The 26,809-nt window shown below is 45.5% G+C and overlaps 1 protein-coding gene across 1 annotated transcript in view; it reads left to right on the forward strand.

Moving 5' to 3' along the window:
- The window catches only part of LOC138526300 (E3 SUMO-protein ligase RanBP2-like), a 1,418,318-nt gene that overhangs the window by 1,202,676 nt on the left and 188,833 nt on the right, over nucleotides 1-26,809 (forward strand). The window contains exons 25-26 of the mRNA XM_069636875.1: nucleotides 9,739-9,840; nucleotides 22,563-22,708. Coding sequence (XP_069492976.1) covers nucleotides 9,739-9,840; nucleotides 22,563-22,708 — 248 coding nt within the window. The remainder of the gene's footprint in view (nucleotides 1-9,738; nucleotides 9,841-22,562; nucleotides 22,709-26,809) is intronic.

The following is a 26,809-nucleotide window of genomic DNA, read 5'->3' on the forward strand; positions in this document are numbered from 1 at the left end:
AGTGATTCTCAGAGCAGATAGGGTGCCCCCGTCTTGTCAAAAAGCCACCATAATCCCGATATATACAAAAAAGGAGGAAGAGATGACCTGATAAACTATAGGCCCATATCCCTACCTGATGTGGTAGGTAAGGTATTTGCGGGAGCTATTCATGAGCATCTCCAAACATCGATTGTCCAGGAGGGTCTTACTGATAATTTACAGGCGGCATTGCCCCCCTAAAATAAGAACTACAGATCAGCCCTGGTAACGCAGAAGTATGCGGCCCTGAGGAACATGAATCTGTATTGTGTTTGTGGACCTCCTGACCGCTTTCGACTGCGTGTCATGGGACACGCTGTGGTCCATCACGGCTGATAGGGGGAACCCCAGAAAATCTCCTGCAAATTATCGTTCAATTGTATTGAAGTAATACACCAGTGCGATGGGGCTTGGGAGAGGAACTGACTGAACAATTTGCAGTAACACAGGGGTGAGGAAGGGGTGCGTCCTTGCCCCCTTGTTGTTCCTGCTATACATTGACAGTCATACGCCATGTCAAGTCTAAGAGCTTTGACCATCCCAAACTGGGCTTTGAAGCCATCCTGATTGTCCTTTTTTGTGGATGACGCAGTCCTCCTGTCTATGTCCACCAGGGGGCTGGAAGTTACCTTGGGAGCGTTTGTTGAGAAGCGCACAGATCTCCAACTGGAGGTTAGCATAGGGAAAAAAAACACTAGTCTTCCAGCTAAAATTCATTCTGACAAGGGTGACTGGACCCCACCTTTGGTTAAATCTAGTGCAACCCTAGATAAATACAGTGGCGCAATGTGGAGATTTTACTGTGCACAAGGTCAGAGGGCTAATACACCTGCCCTTACCATGTATACTGTCAAAGCTAAGTCTGCAGCAATGTACAGTGCAGAGATTTGGGGCCATGTAGCTGCTAACAAACTGGGATTGGTATAGGGCGGGTTTCTCAAACTTTACCTAGAGTTGGTCTATATGCCGATAGGCGCGGCTTTTGCCCTAAGGCCGGTTTTGCATTGGGTCAAGGTATGGACAACCCCATAGCTCAGGGTATATCGCAAGGCTATAATACATATGTTGGAGTACGAGGGCGGCAAATCCCTGCCTTGGTTTGCCCATATCAAAACTTTCCTGACAAAATACCACCTAGAGGCCTGCTGGGATAACCCTGCAGATTTCCCAGCAGGCCTAGCTACTAGGTTGAAAAGCTTGGTGCTGGAGGATACGGAAAAAAATATGATCAATGCTTGTAGCAGGTTGGCCATGGGGGCTTTCTGCCTGGGAGGTAAATTGCTCCCAGGGTTTGAGAGCTATTTAGATGTTATCACCCCCATATGCACGCTATCTGTATACAATATTCAGGATGGGCCAATTAAATCTGGCTTGTCGTACATGCAAATGGGATGCAGTGCGATATTACAATTGTCAAATTTGTGGCTTACCTAAGTACCTAAAGACATTGTGCAATAAGTGTGGCATACGTCGTACGAGGGATGCTTTGCTGTTGTTTCGTTATGCCTTGTGTTTGGCAAATGATTACTGGTAAACACAATTCCACACATCTATGGGTATCAGGCCTGCAGGAAAAAATGATTAAATTAGTTGAACTGCATGGTAAGAATCACACTTTAAATAGCGGCAGCCACATACTGTTAAATGTTTATTAGCTGTGAATCAATTATAATTGTGTGTTTTAACCCTTTTATGATGTTTTTGAACTGTATGCTTTTGTGGCCTAGTGCAGAAATAAAGCTAATAAAAAAATAAAAATAAATCTTGCTCTGCTGTCAAACACTCCTCTGACATCTGCCACCTCCTTGAAGAACTTGACCTGGATGCCTCCTTGAAGAACTTGACCTGGATGTTCTGGCTCTCACGAGACATGGTTCGTGGCCAGCTCTGTCACGAGTTTTGAGACACTCTTCCTGGAGGGCTACAAAATCCTCTCTGATCCCAGAACCAACTGGCCTGGAGGTGGAGTAGCTCTGATCTTTCCAGAGTGGATACCTACTCATTCCCACGCAGGCCTACTCCTCCTTGGAATGCCTAGTCTGCAGGCTCTCTATCTCTCCTGGTCTCTCTCTGACTGTGGCCACCTGGCCAGGTCGCCCTCTTTCTCTCAGAGTGGGCTGACCTCTCCTTCTCTCCTTGCCTATACCTCTCAACTGCTCCTCCTCAGAGAACTCCACATCCATCTGGATGCTTCTAATACCTCCTCTGGGCCCTTCCGCAACCTTGCAACACTTTCCATTCTACCCTATGGTCCGACACACATTGCATGTTCTCACCTCCTCAGACATCCCCCTCTCGAAACCTCTCACCACTCCTCTCTCTTGGACTGACCACTTTCTGCTCCCCTCTCACCTGAAGCTCTGTTCCCCAGGAAAGCCGATCCCAGCAATGCCACCTAACTTCTCGGTCATTCGGTTCATGAAGCGTGTGTCAGTGGAGGCCTTTGCCGCTACTTTCTCTTCTCCCCTACACCTGCAGCTGACTCGCACCCTGACACAGCCCTCTAACCTGCATCTTTCTATTTCCAGCACTGTGTATGTCCTTGCCCTTGTCACAGGAATCCGTTTGAAGCCTACCTCTAAGTGCAACTGACTCCTATCTTGCTGCCCTGAAACGGAAGTGTAGGGTGGCTGAGAGGAAGTGGAGGTCATTGGAAGCATCCTCTGACAAACTAGCCTGTGCCAAAGGCAATACAGACTGTGTCCTGTCCAAGAAGAGAACCTACATTCAAGCCTGTATATCTGCTGCCTCTAATAACCCGGCCAAACTCTTTAAAATCTGCAAGGAGCTGGTCAATCCTTCTGCAGTCTCCACCTCTGGTTCCCTCTGAGGCCCTCTGTACTGCGCTGGCTTCTCACTTCACCACTAAAACTCAGGACATCCTCTTCTTGCTCTCCTCTTCTTCTCCCTCTACCTCTCTTGGCCTTCCTCCGGCCGCCTCTCCCCCTCCCTTCTGTTGTCCAAGCAGGTGCTCCCCTGCTCCTCCAGTACCCTCATGGAGCACATTGATGGCCTCACTCCAGCCTTGGGCAATTTCTGCAATCACTCTTACCACTGGAATTTCCCCTCTCTCCTCAAGCACTCCCTCCTGAAAAAGCCTTCTGCCAATCCTTCTTGTCCAGCAAACTACCGCCCGATCTCTATCGCTCCTGGGCAAACTCCTGGAAAAGCTGGCCATCTCCCAGCTTACTCTCCACACTGAATCTGTTGGTTGTCTCCATGACCATCAGTCTAGCTTCAGAGCAGCCATAGGCACGGAAACTTCTCGCCTAAACACCCGTGAAGATCTGCTCACTAATCTCGATTCTAGCATTCCATCTGTCCTCATCTTCCTGGATCTTTCCTCTGCTTTCAACACAGTGAATCATGCCATCCTGATCAATGGTCCCTGTGAGAACCTGGGCATCACGGATCAGGCCCTGGCTTGGTTGACCACCTTCCTCCCGAACCGACCCTCCCAGGTACAACTTGGGTCCTTTCCCTCTGCCACCTCTCTCTTTCCACATGTGGTGTTCCCCAGGGCTCTAACCTCTCGCCCTGGCTCTTTAATCTCTACTTGGCCCATCTTATATGTACCTTATCCTTTAACTTTCAATGTTATGTGGATGACACTCGGCTCTCCTTCAGGCTACCCTCGGCCTCCTCTCTCGCTCATTCCTGACCGTCTATCCGTGATTCAGGAGTGGTGCTCCTCCAATGATCTCTACCTTAATACCAGTAAGACTGAGATCCTTCAGCTCCCGCTTTCCCCTCCCTGTCCACCCTGCTTGGGCCCTCTTCCTTCGCCTTCTTGCGAGGGTAAAAACCTTGGTATCATCTTCGACTCCACTCTCCTTCTCTCCTCACATCATGGACGTTGCCAAGAAGGCCCACTACCAGCTGCACCTCTGAGGTAGTCTTCCTTACCTCACTTTCCCCCAGAAGCTCACTGTCACCAGAACCCTGGTTCTCTCTATGCTGAACTACTGCAACTGCCTTGTTCTCAATCTGCCTTCCTCTACTCTCTACTCTCTGCGCTCTGCAGCTAATCCAGAACAGGACTGCAAGACTTTTGCTTGGCCTCAAGCCCAGGGACCACATCTCTCCAGCCCTGAAATCTCTCCCCTGGCTCCCGGGGGCTGCAAGGATCAAGTGCAAGACCCTCTGTATCGTCCGCGAGGCTTTCTGGGGCTGAAGCCCGCACTACATCCAACTCTTTTCCTAAACGCCTTCCTCCTTGAACCCTTCGCTCAGCCACCTCCAACTTTGAGGGTCAGACGCTTTTCTAGACAGCGAGTAGGGGGTAGTGTTAGGCAGAAACCTGTGCAGTTCCCTTAGGGACCACTGCAAAAGATTTAAGATTACAGGTATTTGGCAGTAAACCCACTTGGTAGCAGTCTGTACCACACAGATTCACTTGGTAGCTGTGGCTGAACAGTCACTTCCCTCAAGAAGAGTTGGGCAGTATATATAGTATACACAATAGGTACAGAGATACAGTAGCACAAGCAAACACTGACCAGAGCTTTGGTGTAAAAGTATATAATTATTTATTTAAAGACACGCTTGTAAATTACACTAGCACGAAGAGGTAAGTAAATTCAACAGTCACTATTATATATATATATATATACAGCCCTAATTACTTATTAGACAAGTCTTAGTGAGAAACACCACTTATTTTCCGACAGTGGTGAGCGCTTAACCATAAGATGGCACTCTAATAAGTTTTTAAAAAGGGAGGGAAAATGGCAGAGTTATGGAAGCACACAAATTTCAATACTTTTTAAAGAACCACAGTAAGACAGGATAGGCAGAGTTCTACTGGAGAGCAAGGAAGTCAATTGCAAGGCCCACTCTTGGAGTGAGCAAGCAGAAGGGGTCCAGGTTCACACAGTGGGGTTATGCCCAAAGAGTCTTGTAGATTCACACACAAAAAATGAAATTAAAGTCAGGAAAAGTTAGCTAGGTTGCCCCAGGCCAGCCCAGGTTAGAAAGTCGAGGCTTTACTGTCACCCCGAATGATCTGTTGCAAGAGAAGCCAGGCGGGACACAGTACCTTAAGTGGGAAGGAAGCTCCAGCGGGGCAGTTGTTCCTGGCAGCGGGTGCAAGTCAGTGGTTAGTCCAGAGGAAGAGGAGGTCTCGCCGTGGAGGAAAGATGAAGGTCGTTGCACTGCTAGGGAAGAAACCAGCCGTGGAGTTCTTCGGTTAAAAGGTACTACCCTTCTATTCGCGGTAGTGGTAAACCGTGGTATTCCGGTTGCCGGGGTGCTTGGCACGGGCAAGGCGGCCACGAGATGCTCCAGGAAGGTGAAAAGAAGGCAAAACTGGTTATCCCCACCAGTCAAAGGAAGAAGACTCTCCGGACTGGAGATCTCCTCTGTCGTCGGGAAAAGTGGTGAGACGGTTCAGCAGGGCTCCACCGGTGGTGTCGTTGCAGGTCAGTTCAGCTTCTCCCTCCTTGGATTCTCAGGTCCTGTGGCGACTTCTGAAGTTCCAGTCCCCAAAGCCCTGCTTTTATGCAGCAAACCCCCATTCATTCAGCCTAGCTGTCAATCAAACATGCTAAGTGGTGAGCCGGCCGGCTCACCTTTGGGCCAATCACACAAGAGTGCGACTTGAGTTGCCAAGGCAACTCAGTCCAGGGTGCCTAAACTCCCTCCCACACCCCCTGTGATACCCAGACATAGTGGCACCACTTTTGGAGGCTTCTGTGGAGAAGCCCGCCAAAAAGTGGAACAAAGGGCTCGACTGGGGTTGGAGTCACAGAAGAGAACACAAACGCCATTTTAGAATCGAGTTCTGGCAAAAAATACCAACCGGTGAATTCATATTAAATAAATAAACCGGCGCTATGTTCGAGGCTATAGGCATTAAATAATTAAAGTTGGTAGCCTCCAACAATGGGAAAATCCCATAGAGATATATTTGCGGTCGAATATAAAAAGTAGTATCCACTGCCACCAGCCAAAACTCGATCAGGGGGGACGGAGACGTGCCCCCTCGAACAACAGACCCCGGGGCAATCGAATGGCCCCGACCAGTACGTCCACAAGATGATGGTTTGTACTGGTTTCTGTTCATAATTTGGGAATAGCAAAGCCAATGGTGACTTTACATGCCCTGGGAGACAGTAGTCAGTCGCAGGGTATGGAGTCTATGTTGGTGGGTCGCTACGACATCCCCTGCGTTATGGCACGGAGGGTGCTGTGTAACCCACATCAAAAACACATGAAACCCTATGGAGTAAAAGAACCCATAGCCCATAAAACACATGGAAAGACAAAGGAAAACCTCAAATCATGTCTAAGAGTGGAAGTAAAAGAGTCTCACTCTTAGCAGGAGAAAAAAATAAACCCCAAAAAATCCAGCAAAGCTTCTGGGGGACTCACTAGGTTTGGGAAATTAGCCTTTACAGAGAATTCTCCCTAACGGGTAGATCTCTCTCTCTCCTCTGCAAGTGCCTCCCTCTGGAATGGCCTCCCTGCCCCTCTCAAACTTGAGCCAGACCACCTGAAATTCTGGAAGCTGCTCAAGACCTTCCTCTTCGCTTATGCTTTCTCTCTCCCGCCCCATCTGACCAACCTGTATGCTACGTTGACTGGCTGCCTGGCTACCCTCAGTCTTGCAGATACCAGGCCCCCAGGCACTTCACCTCTTCCTCCCTGCTGCACTTTGTATCTCCTACGATCTGAATGACACTATGCCTAGTAAGATAGTTTGTTTTGTCCTCCCTCTGTCTTTCCTCCCTTGTCTTGTCGCGCCTAGAAACACTGTGTACAGGCGTGTTTTATAAATGACTTATGTCTACCATTTCTGTAAACGTGAATGCTTATTTACAGTGACAGCACTTGCATTTTTCAAATGCGCAGTCCTAGAGGTCTAGAAATACTGTGACTTTGTGTTGTCATTGGTATCCTATAGAGCAGCGATATTGAAACTGTGGGGCGCGACCCCCTGGACATGAGATGCCATGACCCCCAGTCTGAGGAAACCAACAAAAAAAAGAAATGCTTGGAACCTAGATGCCGTAGTATCACGTCTCCTACTTTTCCTGAGAAAAGCCCAGCCGTTTACACGTGCCTCCTTCACATAGCTCCAGCATTGTCACTGCACAATGAGCTGGAAGCGCACAATTGCGCCAGCCAGTGAGAAGCATTTATTACTGCAATTCACTTGGTCATCCTTGCTCGAAAAATGTACGAATAGTGAGGAAGCTCGTATCAAAACCCATTGTTGCCAGCAGAGGGAAAATAAATTGCAGAGCTCCAAATGAACGGTGTCGGCATTGTTTTGTTAATGCTGCTTTGTGGAGCTAAATGCATCTGAAAAGGACTAGCTAGCATGAAGTTGGGCCTTAGTATTCTATATAAAAAAGATTGAAATGCCCTGAAGATGGTTCGCTGTTTCTTGACGCCTTAATACTGGAAACCACAAAACATGCATCCGAACATTGAGAACTGGGCTGGCACAGCATCCATTCAAGCCCACAAAAGTAATATGTATTTGCCTTTTGAAGGATTTATCCTCTATTTAATTGTCTTGTAGAGCTTCAAAATGAACCGTTTCACACAGCTATTTGCAATCTTTGCATCCAGGTAACAAACTGACTGCCATGCTGCTTCCTCTGCCTGTTTTAGCCCCAAAGCAGAAAACCCTTTAATGATATCATGTGGTGAACATTTTTTGTTGTCTTTAGTTGCCACTTAACTTTGTAAGCCAAAACTAGTGGTATAAGTTTGGAGGGAGATGTGAGACGAGAAATGCAGGTGTTATGCATGATATTTGATTAAATAACCGCCTTTTACTGCACACAGAGAGGCTAATCAATCCATATGGCCATCCCTCCCTCAGTCCCCAAACTACCTGCCCCACCTTGCCCAAAACATACCTTTCGGGGATCAAATTGTGTGTGGGACAGGGCATGCACTGTAATTTCACAGCAGTATTCTCAGAGCTACTGACCTGATTGCAGTTGTCAGGGACTTGGGTGGGAGCAGGGTGGGGAGAGTCCATGTTCTGTGGTGGAGTGGGATGAGGGAGTCCAGAGACTGTGATGGGAGCAGGTGGGGGAGCCCAGAGACTATACTGGGATCAAGGTGTGGTGACAGCACATGATGCTATTTGGACTTACTGGCCATTTTGCATTTTTGGGGGCGTGGGCAGGGGGATCCCGGCCTGCCCACATTTTGCTCAGGGGGGGCCATGCCAAAAAAGTTGGAAGACCACTGCTATAGAGACTATTTTAACTGTTTGAATGTCTGGTTTCTTTTCTTCCCACCCTTTGTATATGTAATGTAATAGGCATATGTAATATGCCTATCTCCAGTTAGTGGGCTTACGATATATTCAATCAATCAAATCGATTCTTCTAGAGCGCACTATCGCCGAAGGCATCATGGCACTAACACGGAAAAAAAGAGAGAAACAGAGACTAAGGAAAGAAAGGTGGTCCCCTACATAAAAAGGAAGTTCTTAAGTTCCTTCCTTCCTCCTTTTCCCATGCACTTGCACATTCTCAATGTCACTGGGCCTAGTAAGCTCGTTATTTTGTTCTCCCATGTGCCCCTCCCTTGCCGCGCTCTGAAACACTTGTTTACGAGCACGATATAAATAAAATATCAATATCATTGATGCAAAGTCAGTGTTTAAGTGCAAAGGCAAAGAGTTGGGGAATATTGTCTTTTAGGACTGTGCTGTTTTAAAAATACATTTGGTATTTTTACTGTTTTGTTTACTAAAGTACTTTTTTAACTAATAGACTAGATGTGTTACATAAGTCTGTACGTTTTTCAGTATACCAGTGTGGTGTACTTCCTATGGATAACTGGGTGAACTGTACCTTTTGACAGTCAACATCCCTTTTCCTGAGTTAAACCTGACTGCTCTGTCCCGTTACCGTATTAGATTTTGGTTGGGTGGACTGTCCTAACTTAAGTTAAGAGGTTCTACAGCCCTCAATAGATGGTTGTGCAAATAAAATGCCTTAGCACAGATCACAAATATAGAAGGTTTTCCTCTTTTACTTTCTGGTGCGCTTGTCTTTTGACACATTGGCCACGTTTCCCTAACACCTTATTGGATGAACTTGCCAAAGGAGTACTTTAATTATTGCAGGTTAGTTAACCATGTGTTAACTTGAACAAAGTAAAATAAATACTTCTGGACTATTATTCCCAGGTACACAGTTGAGAATTCCTCTGTGCACATTTGTGTTTCCTCGTTATACCAATCGGCCCAGTCAGATTCATATTTCACTCTACAGCCACATTGTCTTGTTGCGACAACCCAAACGTATAACAGCTAGTTTTAGTAATGCATTAAGTAAGCAATGCTCCAAGGCACCAAGTCGAAGGTACAGAAGAATCAATTCAGGAATTTCTGAACCTTAGACTGCTCACACATACAGCTGTATTCTTTCCTTCCACTTCAAGTAACTTCACGCAGAGACAACTAGCCAAAGCAAACGTTGGTATATAAAGCCTCATCCGGCATGACTCTCTCCGCCCGGGTCAACTATTCTTCGAAAGCCCAACTATCCCCATTTTCAAACTACTTTGGGTTCTGGGACAATCTATTCCATTCTTCCAGAGGAATACAGAATTAGCCAATATAATGTAGTGATTGGGATTTGAACATGAATTTATGGTTTATACTTATTTTAGGCTTCTCGACTGGCCTATACGGTTTTGTAATGTATATGTATGTTGTCCATTAACTTGTGTGTTCTTCCATAGGGTTGGAAAACTTTGACTTATATGGATTTAGTTCTTCTACTGGTCAGTCATTTGCAGATTTGGCTTCAAGTAATTCCGGAGATTTCGCTTTTGGGAACACAGGTATGGTTACATTTTTTTACACTTTTTTCTTGCTGTATTGAATTATCATTTGAGATATTTTGTGACATTTCATTTCCCCCTCCTCAGTGCAAACATTTGTTGAGGAGAAAGTGATATCCATGAATTAATATGAATATACACTTATCACACTAGTTTGTCCAAGTACACTTATTTTGCTTTTGCATTAATCTCATAAGTATATGTTTACTTGTCTGTAAAGAACTCTTGCAACCTTTTAGAAAAAGGTTGTAGTCCAAATCAAGGAAATTACTAGGGTGATTCTGCCTTCCCACCCGCTGGTTGTGGTCCTTCATAACTAAGTGGATGGATTATATCCAACTAGAGGGACATAGTCTCTTAATTACACACCTTTTAATCGCAGCTGGGATAACCCTGGGTATGTGCTGTAAAAATCCACTGGGCCCTCTTTTTAACCTATGGTTGTATAAAATGTGGGAGATCGCGTCATCTATACTCCTATAGTGCTTTTCCAAATATCTTCAGGTTTGGTGCCATATGCATGCATTTTTCTCTAAATTCCTGCAACGAACTGTCTGTCTGTTGATGTTTAAATATTTGTTGTTAATCTAGTCTGTCTCTGATGGTCATTTTAGCTGTACATTGTCCTGAGGCGGACGGATGCTGCGTAATTCTGGAAAAGGAAAGTTGATGGGGGTTCCGGTGGGGATTCTGATACTTCTTGACACGGCTTCTGTACGAATTATGGAAAGCTTGGATGTCTTCATTTGTCTTGCTTATTACAATACCAATGTCAGATCAGTTCTATGTTCTCATGTTTTGTTTTGTCCCCTCAACCCTTGGAAAAATAAAATAATTGAAACAATTTGTATCCTTGTTTCTGAGGCTTGTGGAATCTGCTTAGATCACATGCTGTGCATAGGCCGACATCTAGTGGAAGCTGCAGAGTATTACAGTTTGTTTTTCGAAACTCGAAAATGGGCTTGGACACAGGGCGTGCCAGTAATACTATCCCTAGTGTGACATCCACTGTACCCATGAACCCTCAGGCGTGTAGGACCCTCAGATTGTTTGTTTTTTTCCACCATACTTGTCGGAAGCATTGTTGCAGAGTTCTCTAGCTTTCAGGCATTTTGCTAAAAATCATATTTATTTCCCTGTTCTTTCACTCCCACGTCAAGATCTGAAGATCGACGCTGGTCCAAAGAACAAACAACCGTCAAGACTCAACAACGGACTTTGGGCCTCGGAAGGCCTCGGCCCGGGCCCCAGAAGGCCTCTGGCCTCGGCCCGGGCCCCAGAAGGCCTCTGGCCTCAGCCCTGCAAGTAGGGAGAGTGGGGGGTGGAAACATACTCACACTCGCTATTATTTCCTACATTCACTATCCCGCTGCCATAAGGTGACATATGGAGAGTACTCCATTTAAATTTTGGCTGAACTGCAACCGCAAGTACCCTTAGGTTGACGAACACGCCACCTGTAATCTCTGTTTGCCTAGGGACCACCCCGAAGCTAACTGCAGAGCGTGTAGCCTGTTTAAGGTGAAAACACTAAAGGATCGCTCCACTAAACGTTGGGCCCACCACGCCAGGCAGCTCGAGGCCATGGAAGCGGTGGGTGCCTTCAGTGATGGCAGCGACGCCGCACTTTTGGACGGCTAGGGCACAGGGGTGTCAAAAGACACCCAAGTGCTAGTCCCTGACCTCGGAGGATTGTCCAGCGGGGCAGTTATGGGGACCACACCCGGCGACACAAGTGCTACCCAAACTACTACACCTAAACACACTAAGGCCAGCCGAGACTCGACACGCTTGTCGAGTTCTCGGAAGAAAGAGAGCAGTCCACAAAATCTTTGTCCTCTGGGCGTTCCAGGTCGAGATCGCCGCACAACACACGGCAACCATCCACAGTTGCCAAAAGTGCCTCGCTCCCCAAAGTAACGGAGGTGTATTCGTCTGATGACGAATCCAACCTCCACCCGCAAGTTGCACCCTTAGTCGGCTCCGGCAGCCTGTTCGGCGCCTGCCTTCGAAAGTCGACGTGCACACTTGAAAGATTCAGAGAGTACCCTACACACCCCCGAATCTCGACACCAGGCATCGAAAGGTTCAGATAGGGTCAAAACATCAGGAAAACACTTCTATTCAAGGGGATAAACAGCAGAAAAGGTCATCACACTTAACCTCCGCACCCCAGGTACACAAGGACAGACACAAGTCTTCAGATAAGGATAGATCCAGGACCCCTGTCTCTAAACCCAAACTTATCCCTCCCACTCCTCAGGATATGGGTATAGAAGAGGAACATCCAACCTTACCAGCAATATGGTGAGGATCCAGACATAGAAATATTGGGCGACCAAACAGAGTCAATTATTATGGAGATGACGAGGGCCAAGATGGGGAGGAGGAAGACGAGGCGGAAGTCTACAATATAGACTCTCCTGTAGATTACCAGCCCCTTCTAAATGAGGTCTTAGCTAGAGCGGAAGAGCACTTCCACATAGACACTCAAGGGGCGCAAGAAGAGAGGGACTTTGCAGAGGAAATCATGGGGGACAAGAAACCCATTGCCCAAGCCATTCCAATTCTGAAGTCCATCCAACGCAGAATTGAACCTTCCCTCCTCACCCCTAATCTCACCAGGGCTGTAAACCCCAGAATTGAAATGATGTTCAGGGCCGCCCAGTCAGACCCACTTTACATGAGGGGTCAACTTAAGCCTGACTAGTTGGTAGTCACTAACACCAGAAAAAGAGTGGGACACCTCTATCAGCATCTGAAGCTCCCCCGGACAAGGAGAGCAAGAGGATTTACGGGTTAGGAAGGAAAGTGGCCTCCACTTCGGCTTACCAGGCAAGAATCGCCAATACCACCACTCTGCTGGCAAGTTACAATTGCCACCAGTGGGAGCAAGTAACTGCTCTCATTGACTCTGCACCGGAACCACTAAAGGGCCAGTGGATGAACTGGTCAGCGATGTTTGCCTATGCTTTTCCACCAATTCCTCTCATGAGGAAGGTGGTCAACAAGATGCACAGGGAATCGATGATGCTCATCCTAGTTGCTCCCATGTGGGTGAGGCAACCATGGCTCCCACACCTGCGCAGACTAGCAGTCTGCACAGGTGTGCGAACCCATCAGACTCCTGTGCTGGCACAACCTACTATCCCAGCACCAAGGTCAAACAATGCATCCTCAACCCAGCTCAATGAACTTGGCAGCATGGCTCCCGAAGTCATAGTTTGGACATCTCAACCTGCCACAGAGATGCATGGATATCCTAAAGGAATCAAGGAAGCCAAACACAAGGCACTGTTACTTTGATAAATGGAAAAGATTTGTTATCTGGTGCCAGAATAAACAGATCAACCCAGGGATTGCACTCCTTCCAGTATTGTCACCTACATGCTCCACATGCTCGACGCAGGATTGGTATTTAATTCACTCAAGGTACACCTGGCAGCGCTGTCAGCCTACACCACCTCCCATAAGAAAGTGTCATGGTGGAAAGTGCCAGTTGTCGAAGCCTTTATGGAAGGGGTGAAGAGACTTGACACTCCAATTTCGAAACCACCACCAGGATGGGACCTTAATGTGGTGCTTGCTAAACTCATGGACCCCCCCTCCCTTTGAACCCATGCATAAAGCCAGTCTCGAACACCTGACCTATAAAACTGCCTTCTTAGTGGCCATTACATCCATAAGAAGGGTCAGTGAAATTCAGGCTCTGTCAGTGCAGGATCCTTTCTTTACTGTTCATAAGGATGAACTGGTTCTACAAACTCATCCTAAGTTCATTTCTTAATTCCACGTTAACCAGTCCATTGAGCTACCGGCCTTCTTCCAAGAACCCAAAAGCTCTGCTGAGTTGACTATGTAGTCAAGACCAGACCGCTAAGAAAAACAGACCAACCGTTCTACAGGCAGAGAGGGAGATCGCGTCTCTAAAGGTGCCATCTCGACATGGATAGTCAAATGTATCCAACTGTGTTACTCCCTTTCTGAAAAAACTCTGCCTTTTACGCCAAGAGCCCACTCTACAAGAGGCACTGGGGCCACTCTGGCTTTCATTGCAAATATACCCCTTGACACCATTTGCAAAGCAGCTACATGGAGCTCGATTCACACCTTTACTCCGCACTACTGCATTGACACTCATTCCAAGACAGATACTCAAGTGGGACAAGCGGTTCTAAGACACCTGTTCGCTCATGACCCTTCTAACATCCCGCCTCCTTCTGACACTGCTTGATAATCTATGCGCAGCATGTGATCTAAGCAGATTCCACAAGCCTCAGAAGGGATACATTACTCAACGTAATCATATTTCTGATGCTTGTATCTGCTTAGATTCACATGTGCCCGCCCTTCCTCCCCTCTGAGAGAAGGCGCATGGATGCTTGTAGTCTTATCTATCTGCTTGAATAATCTGTACTCCTGCTACTCGTCATGCTAACTCATGTCAGAAAAAATAGAATCTGAGGGTCCTACACGCGTGCGGGATCATGGGTACAGTGGACGTCACACTAGGGATAGTATTATTGGCACGACCTGTGTCGAGGCCCATTTTTGAGTTTCGAAAAACAAACTGTAATACTCTGCAGCTTCCACTAGATGTCGGCCTATGTACAGCATATGAATCTAAGCAGATACAAGCATCAGAAATTCGATTACGGTGAGTAATGTATATATGTGTATATGTATATATGTATGTATATGTATATATGTGTATATATATATATCTCACTTGTGTGCAATCGGATGTCTTATCAGAATCTGAAGATGGTCTCCATGGGAGTTGCGTAGGATTTCCCTCGAAGTGAATGTATTTTCTTTGTTATATGTCAAACTGCTTTGGAAATGTACAGTAGATTCCCAGACTGACAACACAATTTCAGAGCTTGTATGAAAGATACCAATTCAGAGGGGTGCTAAGAAAAATGTCCCTTTCCAGGCACCAGTTAGTCACTTCTACAGAATTTTAAAAGTTGAGAAAGTTTTCCCATAGCTGGCTAAATTCTTCTTTTTACCTAGTAAATGCAGCAGAAGGGGCAATCGACCAAAGCCCTACAATAATTTCAGTCAATGTTTCAGGAACCATAAACCCAGGAAGAGCTTGTTCTAGAGAGAGCCGACGCCGACACCCAAAGAATATGCAGGGACTCCATGCCTAGATCAAGTACTCATGTCGCTGGGTGAGGAAAATTGAGCCCAGGAATGGCAGAAGAAAGGTGAGTTTAGGTGCCAAACTTTAGGTCCGAGTATTCATGGTTGGGACGTCTGACTTGAAGGAACCCAAATCCACAACCCAGCAAAGATCCAGATGGACCAAAGTGTTGATAAACAAAACACCTGTGAGCAAGACCCACAAGGAAGAATAAACCAGTTTCCGATAAAATGGCAGCAGCAGAACATTGAAACCAAACCAAAGCTCCAGGACGACTCTGGTGGTCAGGAAGGTGCATTATTGGGAATTTTTTCCCTTTTTGATTCTTGTACTTTTTAACACAGCACCTTACAGTGCAGTACAATGGGGATGCTTTTGTATCGACCCAGCTTTTTACAAGTTGGATTTTTGGTTATTTTTGTATATCCCTAAAGACAAGCTGGTGGTAGAAGTTACATTTTTAAAGTGTTTATTTCTTTTGGTATGCACGTTTGCATGGCTGTGCCACAGGATATTCGTGCAGTATTTGGCCATATTGTAATTTGGCCTTCTTCCTGCCTTAAGTCAGGGAATCCCTTAGGTTGTGCACTAGCCTGGGAAAAGTGTGTGTGTGTGTGTGTGTGTGTGTGTGTGTGTGTGTGTGACACCGTCTAGTTCCAATCCACATCCCTGGTGCCAGAAAGGCTGGTGTGGGACAAATGTGAAACCAGTAGTTCTCTCTGACTGGACAACTACTGGGTGTTAGTGCTGCAGATTCTCACCATTGGTGGGCTTGCTTCCAGCCCATATTTTGCAAAAGAAGAGGAACTCTACAGTCATTTCTCCAGATCATCGTTGGAGCCCAGAATCCCTCGAAAAAGAACACCCTGCTAAAGGTCTCAAGACCGACTCCTAAAGTGACCAGCATCCCTTCCAGTAGCCAGCCGGGTGAAGCCCTGCTCCTCTGCCTGATCTCTGAAGACTGTGAAGGCATCTGAAAGCAGACAGACAACTGAGTAATACTTTGGTCACAAACATGTTTTCAAATACAAAGAAGGTTGGGAAATAGCTAACTTCTCCTATGATGAGGTGGAATTTCCCTACCTAAGTGACACTGATGATAGTCTGTGTCAGGAAGTCCAAAGCAAATGTCGGTCTGTGTCCAAAACCTATACTTGCCCACACAACTAATTGAATACAATGTGTAGGGATGTCAGCATCAAGTTTTCAAATAAAAGTTCAGAGCTTCTTCCATCTTGTGGTTGGAAAAGGGGTTTCCCGTTCCCCAAGAGTCAGGAGGGTTCACTTTGTTAAAAAGAGGGGTTCCCTTCCCCAAGCTTTCAAGTCTCGCAATGCTCCAAAATCAACACAATTCTTTAGGATATTTCTCAGCTTCTATGGCAGCGCTGTCTTTCATTATTTTCATCAATATCACAAAAGTTCAGTTCAATAATATCAGATCACCCAAGTTTCTCCTTGACAGTTAAACACAAGCATATGAGTGAGTTGCATGGCTTTTCCTTTAGGCGGGTGTTGTCGGACCACACGGTCCACTCATTGCAGGTCATGCAACCAACACACCTTACTTGCTTCTTATTCAGTTAGATTGCCACTGTTTCAGTTCCACGGTGGTATTGGATTTTCCTCTTGATACACTCAAGATGTGTTTTTCCACCATTCACTTGTTATACTTTAAAATATTTTCAAAGCTTATCCTTTCAGTTTGCACAGTTCTTTATAGTCTTATGGCACTTGCCAATGATTGTTTTCTGCAGTTTATTCAATCACACTTGCTTGCTTTCAGTTCGATATTCAAAACGTAAGGCCTCATTTCATTCCATTCAAGCACATTGCATAAATTATCAAATTCCCAGTTTACTCTCCTGCTGGGTATTTGCACCCTGCACACTGGTGTTTTCACACTTTTCAAATACTTGAATTTCTCCTGCCCTTTTTTGGCCTGATTAATTTAATCTACTTCAGTTCGATATTCACAAAAACTTCTATTCAATTTTCTTAGCCTTGAAGTTATCGTATGGTCAAAAGGTTTCTTTTAACCTGGACCGGCATTCACAGTGCCGGTTCCTTGTGGGCGATCCAACCTACAGGGACCATGCAGTTTACATGTTAGGGTTTGCCCTTGAATAGCGCAATTCCTTCCGGGTCACCTATGGCAAACGACTTGGACGATTCAGTACCAAGGTACCTAGAAACATGTGCACCCTTAAGGGGGGCGGCGTAGGCTTGTCTTTGGTGGGACAATTCCATGTGCTTATGTCTGTATGGCCTTTTATTAGCCTCCCCTTACAAAATGACCACCACTGTGGGGTAGTTGGGTACTGGGAGGCACTAGTCCCAATATGGCTGCCACGTGTTCCGTACCTCTGTCCAAGTTACGTTTTAGTTCCCTTTCCTGAGTGTCGCATCGGAACGAGCAAGCGAGTATACTGCGTCTCCTTCGGTAGTTGCAAGACCCGAAGAGGAAAGGCGTGATGTATTCTCGCAACTGCTTGTATGTTCACTTGAGGTCCTCAAATCCTGTTCTCAGGTTAAGCTAGGTATTTAGCCAGTTTAGTACGGACTATTATTCCGGATGCTTTAGTGTGCCTGTTCGCACACAGCATGCAGTGTTTGTTTTATGTCTTGTGCTTGGTGTGGCTTGGAGTTCAAGTGAAGTTTACCCGAATATCTGCTTATGCAGCAGTAAGAGATGTAAACAAAACTTGCAACCGTTTACCCTCTGTTAAGAATAACAGAACCAGCCTTACGAATGGTTCGAGCCTGACGTACAGGAGATCAGGTATCCATCCATGTTGGAGTAATACTATGGTGCAAACCTATTAATACATCTCCTCCCCTTGCCACCCCTACAGCTCCGGAGTCGGGTATCTGGAGTGCCATGAAGTAAGGGGGTGCAGCCACTAAGACGTTCTGCATGGTGTCAGTCACCTGACTTTGTGTCTGTTTCACAACAGACTGCCTGTCAAAAAATTGACAAGTAACCAGTCACTTCAATGGGGCAAATAAAGTACCTGTTACATTTCTCAAAAGAAATTGTATTAATACTAGGAAGTTTGTTTCTCAAATATACTAATGCCAAAACAATTCATGTTAATTATGTTAATCAAAATATTTGTTCACAAAGTGAACATCGTATTTTAGACCAGCAATTTAATTTCAAAGAAACACAGAAAAAGAATAATCTAATACTTCATAAATATTAGACACTCAATTTGTGATGTCATTGATCACCATATTCTTTTTCATCTGGTTAGATAATCCTGTACTACGTGTTTCGGGGCAGAACACCCTTCTTCATGTGTGAGTGTTTTCCTTTTCCATATCTAATAAGATAAAAGATCAGAAGTCAAATATCTGTATTCCATGTTTTAGAGTGAATTAAATAGGAATGCACTAACCTTTGTAGTCTCAAGTACTCCCATTAATACTCCAATACGGAAGCTGAAAATGGATATATACCCTTTTTTCTAATTCTAAACATCAAACAGACAAACGTAATAACAAGTGTCTGTATTGTAAAAATTGACCTTGTTTCTCTCTTGGTTGTTGCAGTAACAAATGTTGCACTTGATCCCTACAGCAACAACAGCAACAATAAGTCAGCCACCTTCAATTCATTGTTCTCATCTGCAGTAAAAGGGACAAATTGTCCTAATTTAACATTAAAGCGATCCTATTCAGCATCCAATGCTCATCTGTGTTTTATGGTGCTCGCTTACCTCTGTTTGATTACTGAGCCTTGACAGAGGAAAAAGGAGACGGCTATGAAATCGGCCTCCAATCCTGCACCGTCGTAATGTAGTGAAGAAAACACAGAACTTTACCTGAAGCTTACTGAACACAAGACATAGCCAATTTCTTGTTGTTCCACGGCGACCATTGTTAAATGTACTGCTCTCTTAAAGTTTAAATACAGAATACCTCACCAACTGATGCTGAGATATCTCAAGCGTTTTGTTTGTGTGCAAGTATAGCTCCTGTTTATCAGATTCGGGGGCTGAGGGGGTTCCAGAAGTTTGTATTTCATGGTTCCCAAGGACCCCTCCAGCAACTGAAGACCGGCCTGATCCAGACAGATTGCGAGACCAGCCCATCCTTCTGAACCATGGAAGACATGGTGAAAGATGTAACTAGTGCTTTACAGAAATAGACAGGAAAATGCAGTGCTGTTCCAAACCATGTCAATCCTCCAAGCTAAGGTAGAGCAAAAGTCCCCAGGGAAAGTCCAGGGGTGGAGCACCCATGGGGAGCAGTGGGAGTAGCAGGTCCCTCAGGTATCCCCCCTCCTAGGGGGGACGGTAGAGCAGTCCTAGCTCTGCCAGTACTCCAAACACCTAGATTGGGCCCTAATATACCCACTCCTCCCATGCCGTCCACATACAGAGGGGACCCCCGAGATTTTAAGGCCTTTTGCACCCAATGCTGTATCCATTACCTCAACTGACCTGCATTATACGGCACAGATCACGCTAAAATTGCATTTGTGTTACTGAATTTGGAAAAAACTGCCCTTGCTTGGGCTACTCCATTTGTAGACAACAATGATCCTTTCCTGACCAACTATGCTGCATTTCATGAGGGTTTAGTTCCATATTTAATCACCAATCTGCTCCCAAATCTCTCAGAAACAAGTCTATCGACATCCGGCATGGGAACAGGGATCTTCGATCATACATTGCAATGGGAGCCTAAACACTATGGCCTGAAGATGTACAAAGAACACTCTTCTACAAGGGGTTGAGGGAAGACCTAAAGGACGCCGTGAGTCAAGTAGTAAATCCTCCTGACTCCATTACGGACTAGATCGCCTTAGTCGTTCAAATTGACTAGAGGAAGGGGGAAAGACGTGGAGAGAGGAAATATTCAGAATACCAATGACATTATCTCAAACCTGAACCCAAACGACATCCTCCACACATGGATTCCGAACCCATACAGATCTGGGTCCCTCTTAGTAATGAAGAAAAGGAAAGATGCCAAAGGATGAATTTATGTTTCTACTGTGGTGATTCAGTGCATTCCATGAGGGAAACAAACAAGCTTGTTGATTAGCGTGAAGTCCTTGACAAGCTCCCCAAAACAACTTTCATGTAACGGGTCCCTTTGGGTACCCAACCAAGCACCCCACCTGTATTTACCAGTTCTCTTGCAATCCCAACAGTGTGGAACATTCCATGCTCTTCTTGATAACGGTGCCACTGGAAATGTCATCGATTTGGCCTTTGTCCCAACAACACATACCCTTTGGTTAAAAAAAAAAACCTGTTCCTGTCCTGGGATTGTGTGGAGACGGTTCTTTCCTGGTTTCTGGACCCATAATCCTTGAGACAATTCCTCTTTCCGTTTGTTGTGTTTCAGTATACCATGAACTGCTTTCCTTTGTCATTGCCACCGGCACTTCCAATTGATACATGGTATCCCCTGGTTGCAACATACCAATTCAGTTATCAACTGGAAAAGCTATACTCTTAAATTTCGCACCTCCTCACCAAAAGGTCTTTCTTGCACCATTGCATTGGTACAAACTCCGGGACCCAAATGTAGTCCAGCGGTACAGAAAAACATGAAGGCGGCGGCACCGGAGATGGAAATACCTGAAGAATACAAAGACCTTAGGGCCATCCTTGATACTGGAAATGCCAACAAGCTTCCCTCGCACAGGCCTTCTGATTGATGTATTGAGTTGATTCCAGGGGCCCCAATACCATGTGGACGAATGTATGCCTTATCTGAAAAAGAAAATGTGATCCTTAAAAATACATAGACGAAAACCTACAGAAAGGATTCATCCGATACTCCACCTCACCAGCAGGTGCGCCGATGTTCTTTATTATAAAGGAGGATGATGACGAGTTGCAACCCTTTGTGGACTATCGCCAATTAAACGCAAATTGCCATAAAGAATCGCTACCCTCTGCCTTTGATTCAGACGCTCTTGAACCAAGCGGGACATAGTCCGCTGTATTCCAAGCTCGATCTGCAAAGGGCTTACAACCTAGTAAGGTTCTTTCCGGGGACGAGTGGAAGACCGCATTTCACATTAGTTTCAGGCATTTTGAGTATCTCATGATGCCCTCTGAGCTCTGTAATGCCCCTGCTGCCTTTCAGTATTTCTTGTATATCTGTAGAGATATTCTCGACATGTACATGGTCATCTGGACGACGTCTTGTGTTTTTTTTTCAGCAACCTATTCTGACCATGTTACGCATGTCATGGAAGTGTTGCGTCGTCTCTTAAAGAAAACAGTTATATGCCAAACTATGGAAATGCAGCTTTCACCTGGAGTGTATTGCTTACTTACATTAAATACTATCCCTGGAGGGAATAGAAATGGATCTGCAGAAGATCAACGCCCTTTAGAGTAGCCGTAATCCAAGAGTATTGAAAAACCTCCAGAGATTCTTGGGATTCGCCAGTTTTTAATGACGCTTTATTCCACAGTATTCGTCTTTATTGGTATCATTGACGTGTCTGCTGAAAAAGAATACTGCATACACATGAACCCCAGAGACACAAGGCTTTCCAAGGTCTCAAAAAGCAGTTCACAATGGCCTGAATATTATGTCTGCCAGATAAGAGACAGCCCTGCACCGTTGGAGGCTGATGCGTCTGATTGTGCAATAGGGGCAGTAGTCCTACAGAAAGATCCAGTCACCTTGCTCATGCATCCCCTAATTCATCGTTCAAGGACTCAGTCTTCGGCAGAAGGTAATCACAGCAACTTCGAAAAGGAGCCGTTCGCAATCAAAGCTTTTCTGACATGGCGACATCTGCTGGAGGGAGCGAGACTTCAGGGAGGTATTCCAACAAGGTGTGGCAAACTTTGGGATGCGCTACTCCAATATTACTTATTTTAGAAAATGGACTCCGTAAGATTCCTGATGCACTTTTGGTGTACAGGAACTTGATGTCAATATTTGTGGACTCTGCTTCCCCCACCTACTTCTACCGCACAAATTCTATGTACTTTCCACCTTTGGCAGTGACTCTTCCCATGTGTGGATCGCAGCCTTTTAACATTTTTATTTCATGCACTGTTTCTATCTCCGCCCCTTCTTGCTTTGTTTTCCAGTGCCTTTCTGTAAAAACACAGTTGTAATTTTTCAGCCCAGGCACCTGCACTAATCCCATAGGACACAGGCTTGAATCCAAGCAATGTTGACTCCGCCTTTAAATGAGGCTCTCTTTGCGGCACCTAGTAACGGCAAAACCATCATTAAGGGGTACTTGGACGCTGAGATCATTCCCCTCAGCTCACATGACAACTGTAATTTAGAATAAAAAAGTGACTTCTTGTACTGTGCTTATTCTGTTTAAAGATTTGATGGTCATGTCCCCAAGCCACCTTCCCTGCTTACTTTTACATGTGTTAATTGAACCCATCATAATAGCACCTGCAGTTTAGAACATATCCATTTTAATTGTCCATCTGCCCAATATGCTTGTAATCTTCTCTTTGATCAATTTTAATGTAAACACGTACTTTCAAGTCAGCTGCATCAAAACCGGACAAGTGCCTTAATGCCCGATTATGATGTCCTTTCTAATGTTTGTTTATCCATACCTTTGCAGAAAAGAGTTTCACATGGCAGAACTATGGAGCAGTTGTTTTTTCTTCGCTCGCTGACAGTAAAAGCGGTGAAAAGGCGGGAGAGAGTGGTGATGAAGAGACACAAAATGAAGATGTTCATTTTGAACCAATCGTGTCCTTATCAGAGGTAAACGGAACACAAGCAAACATGGTCACCAAATCCTGCACTAATCGGAGTCCTAGCAACTGTTTTGGTGTTCTCTTCCAGGCAAAGGGAGGACAACCAACAGGGCTGAATGAAGATTGTGTTCCAGTAGTGAACTACTTGTGTTTATTCTTGAGTTATGCAACCCAATACCCCTTTTTATTTCTTGCTCTTTCCCTGTTCAGTTGTTCAATTGCTTAACATGTTGGTGCCAGCGCTTGCCATTCTGCCACTCTAGCACAAGCCCATATCTTTTGTCACTGCCCCTTTCTGGTTTACTGGGCTTTTTCCCTGAAATGACCTATCACAAATGTTCTTATAGTAACCCACAGGACATCCCAAGTTCCTAGAGAGATGGATATTCTCTTTACCTGTGTGAGTCTACTTGTACAACTGGCTATGTTGTGGGTGATCTTGATTTATCGTAGTCTGTGATTCAAGTGGTGGTACAGATTGCTGTGCCTCCAGCGTGCCCGCTTAATATCCACTTTCCTTTCCAACTTCAAAACATGTTTTCCTGTGGAAGAGTGTGAGATAGGGATATGATCATGTGTTTTTTCCTTTAATTGGATGCATTTATTTATTGAAAAGGAACATTGCTTCCGTGCAATCACTAAACAGGTCATGTCGACGGCTTAGCCGTTGCCTTTCTGGGTCCATTGAAAAATACATAGTCATGACATAGTTAATGTTAAACTGACTGGTGGTGGGGAAAGGAGCTGGAAACCTTGTGTACAGCACAAAACAGAAATTAAATAAATCTTCAGTATTGAGTTAGGAAATACAAATATATGAAATCTGATGGGGGCGGTGGTATAGAGGTTATGAAGAGAAGTACATGGTAGTGGGTGGGAGCACCTTAGGGAGAGAAGGCAGCCATTAAAAGCAATATTGAAGCAAGTCACTGTTGAAGTGTCCTTCATTTCTGTTAGGATTTTGCAGTGATGGGAGGCCAGGAGAGTGAATGAGCAAAAACTTCTAAGGGCGTATGGTGTATGGGTGACTGTTGGGTAGCAATTTTTATTTCACACTTGCTGGATCACTACAGAATCCTATGTGAGTTTAATTTCTCAGCTCAACTGTATTGGGGGAGTTTTCCTAAAGTCTTCCACAGGTGAAACTTTATAAAACTATCCCTTGGTATGCAGGCCCCAACTCTAGTAGAAGTATGTACTACCCGAAGGTTTGGTAGAATAGCAGAGCAGCAAGGCTTATCTTCTGAGGATGCAAGCTGTAGGTAAGTAAATTAACTTAATAAATACATAGGCCTGAAGAAACTCTCACACACTTGTAGTATAGTAAAATATTCATTCATTTTATATACACAAGACAAGATAACTAATATTTATGCTAGCCAACACAAATGGTAAATATAAGCAACACTTTTTCAGGTAAATGCTTCAATAGTAGTGGGTGCACCAGCAATGAACACAGTTCAAAGACAAATCCATTCATTTTATTAAGTCACGCAGATATTTATTCAGCACTACCAACAGCAATATACTACTTTGTAATACTTTAGCATTCCCTTCCCAAGTTTTATTTCCTTTCAAGTAGAATGCTTTAGTGGAATGGAAAAGTTAATAGGGACCTTGGAAATGGCTCCCTATAGGTGCACAAGATGTTAGACCTGGGCAATAGGTATGAGTGAACACCCAAACTCTGGATACAGCACTCCAGTGACGGAGAAGTGACAAGTTTGCTTGAGCGAAGTACTACCTTAGGAGTATTGAAGAAGATGCGGCTGGATTCTTTCCTTTGCAACAGCAATGGACCTGGTTTCCTGTTACTTGGTCGTGGGGATGAAAGGTGGGATTCTGGAAGGGATGTCGCAGCAGCAGTTATGAGAAAGAACCCTCAGCAAGGAATTATTTGTTCCCTCGTGTCGGTTTGCGGTTTCTTTTGCCTTTTTACAAGCTCCAAAAGTGAACGGTTACCACCTGGTTGATCTGCCTCTATTCTGCAGTCCTGCACTCTGGTGAAGGAACTTTGAGGGGGATCTTGCCACTGGAGGTTCAACTGGAGCTCACCAATGTTCAGGGAGGATTTGTTCACGGGAAGACTATGTGCACTGCAATTGGGTTGGAGGTCCCCTGGTATTGCCGCTTTGCAGCACGTCGGGTGGGGGGGGGGGAGATGGCTTCTTCTGCAGGTCGCCTTATGGCTAGTTGGTTTCACCAGCCAAAGGAAAGGAGTCATCCTTTTAGGAGCTTCTCTATTTAGAGAACAGGGTCAGGACAGCAGTGGTCTCTTACAGTTACTGGATGGCTCTGCTGGCGTTTATGATAGTCTTCTGCTTCGGCGCTTCTGTTCCAGTGGTCGACATGCCTTCTGCCTCAGGAACCTCCCCTTTTAAAAGGATTTCCCATTCATTCCACTGCAAACTCTCTGCAGTCTACAGAAAGGGGTGGGTGGCTGTCCAATCAGAACAGCCAGCCCTCCTGTGGGAACTGGTTCTAGTCAGGCACATCAGCAGACCAAGAATAGGGATGTTTCGGACTCCTCCATTGCTTCCTGTCCTTGCAGACACACTGGAGCATTGGGGGGCTGCACAAAGGGTCCCCGCAAAGACAACTCTCAAGACCTCCCGCTCACAGGATGGCAGAAGACAGGCTAACAACAAACAACCACACGAGAAATGGCGAAAAAAGAAAGGAGCCACCATGTTGGAAAGTAGGTGACCCTCCTATGCATAACCACAACTGTGAATACAGCCTGCTGTGGAAAATTGCACAAAAGTCGGTAGAACACGTCCACTGCCACCATCCATAACTATATGGTTGTCACTGTAATGGAAAAGGTACAGGACCAGACAGAAGGGAGATAGTAGGCATCGCAACAGCACTCCACGTAGGGTGTGCTTATCTCTCAAAAGTAAAAGTTTAGGAAGGATACAAAGAACCGCCCTTTCCTTAAGAACAGTAGTTTTTAAGGAAAATGAAAAAAAATATAAAAGGAGAGCCCAAAATACCCTCAGCAACACTGCACATGGTGTGCTGTGTGTTGCAAAAGTGAAACACAGATGCCTTTAACCGATAAGGAGGAAAGCAAGACTCCATGAAATAAGGTAAAACATGGTTAGAGCAGACAAGAATGAAGGAGGGGAAAAGGCTCCCCTCATTCAGGAGAACAAGAAAAAGGTTGAAGTCCAGCAGAAAGTGCTGGCGGTATCACTAGGAGAGGGGATTAAGCATACAATTGATAAATCTCCACAACAATCTTTACTTTAATCTTTACCAGAATGGGACGATCTAGTGGTTGACTTGCCAGCCCTCGTTCTCTCTCTGCAGTGGTGGTAGAGGGAAAACCTCTTGAAGGGAAAGTCCTTCACCACCCCCGCAGTAGAAGCCACTCTCACGACAGACGGATCTCTCACAGGGTCAGGGGGCTCACCTGCTTCAGCAGACCGTGCACAACATTTGGTCCCCAGAAGTAGCATCCAACCTACTAAGTAGCACAAACCTGTTGGAGCTGTTAGCAATATTCAAAGCTCTGAAAGGCTTTCATACACAGCTGCAGGGAAAGTCGGTCCTGATCATGACTGCACCACAGCCATGTACTATCTGAACAAGCAAGGGGGCACTCACTCTCCAGGGCTGTCCAAACTGTCCCAGAACATTTGGAAATGGGCCCTCAAACACATGTTCCAGGGGCACTCCATCTTCTGGCAGACGTACTCCGCAGAGATTTCCCGCTACCCATGGAGTACGAATGGCGATTACACAAAGACCTCGTCTCCAAAGTTTTCGCAAAATGGGTCTTCCCAAAGAGCGACCTGTTCGAAACTCTGGAGAACGCTCAATGCCAAGATTACGCCTCCAGGTACCCTCAGAACCGTTCCAAGGGGAACGGACTCTGGATCACATGGTCAGGGAATTGTGTTTACGCTTTTCCCCTTAATCCCCTACTCAACAAGTTAGTGCACAAGACGCTCCAGGAGCAAGTCACCATGAAATTGGTGGCACCCATGTGGGCCCACCAACCCTAGCACGCTCATCTGATGGAGATGTCTCTCTCTCCCCCCCCAGTGAAACTACCTTGCCCAAACAACATGTTATGCCAGGACAAGGGAGAAACACTTCA

This window comes from Ambystoma mexicanum, chromosome 7p (genome assembly GCF_040938575.1).
Source record: "Ambystoma mexicanum isolate Mex_15411 chromosome 7p, UKY_AmexF1_1, whole genome shotgun sequence".
Lineage (NCBI taxonomy): Eukaryota > Metazoa > Chordata > Amphibia > Caudata > Ambystomatidae > Ambystoma > Ambystoma mexicanum.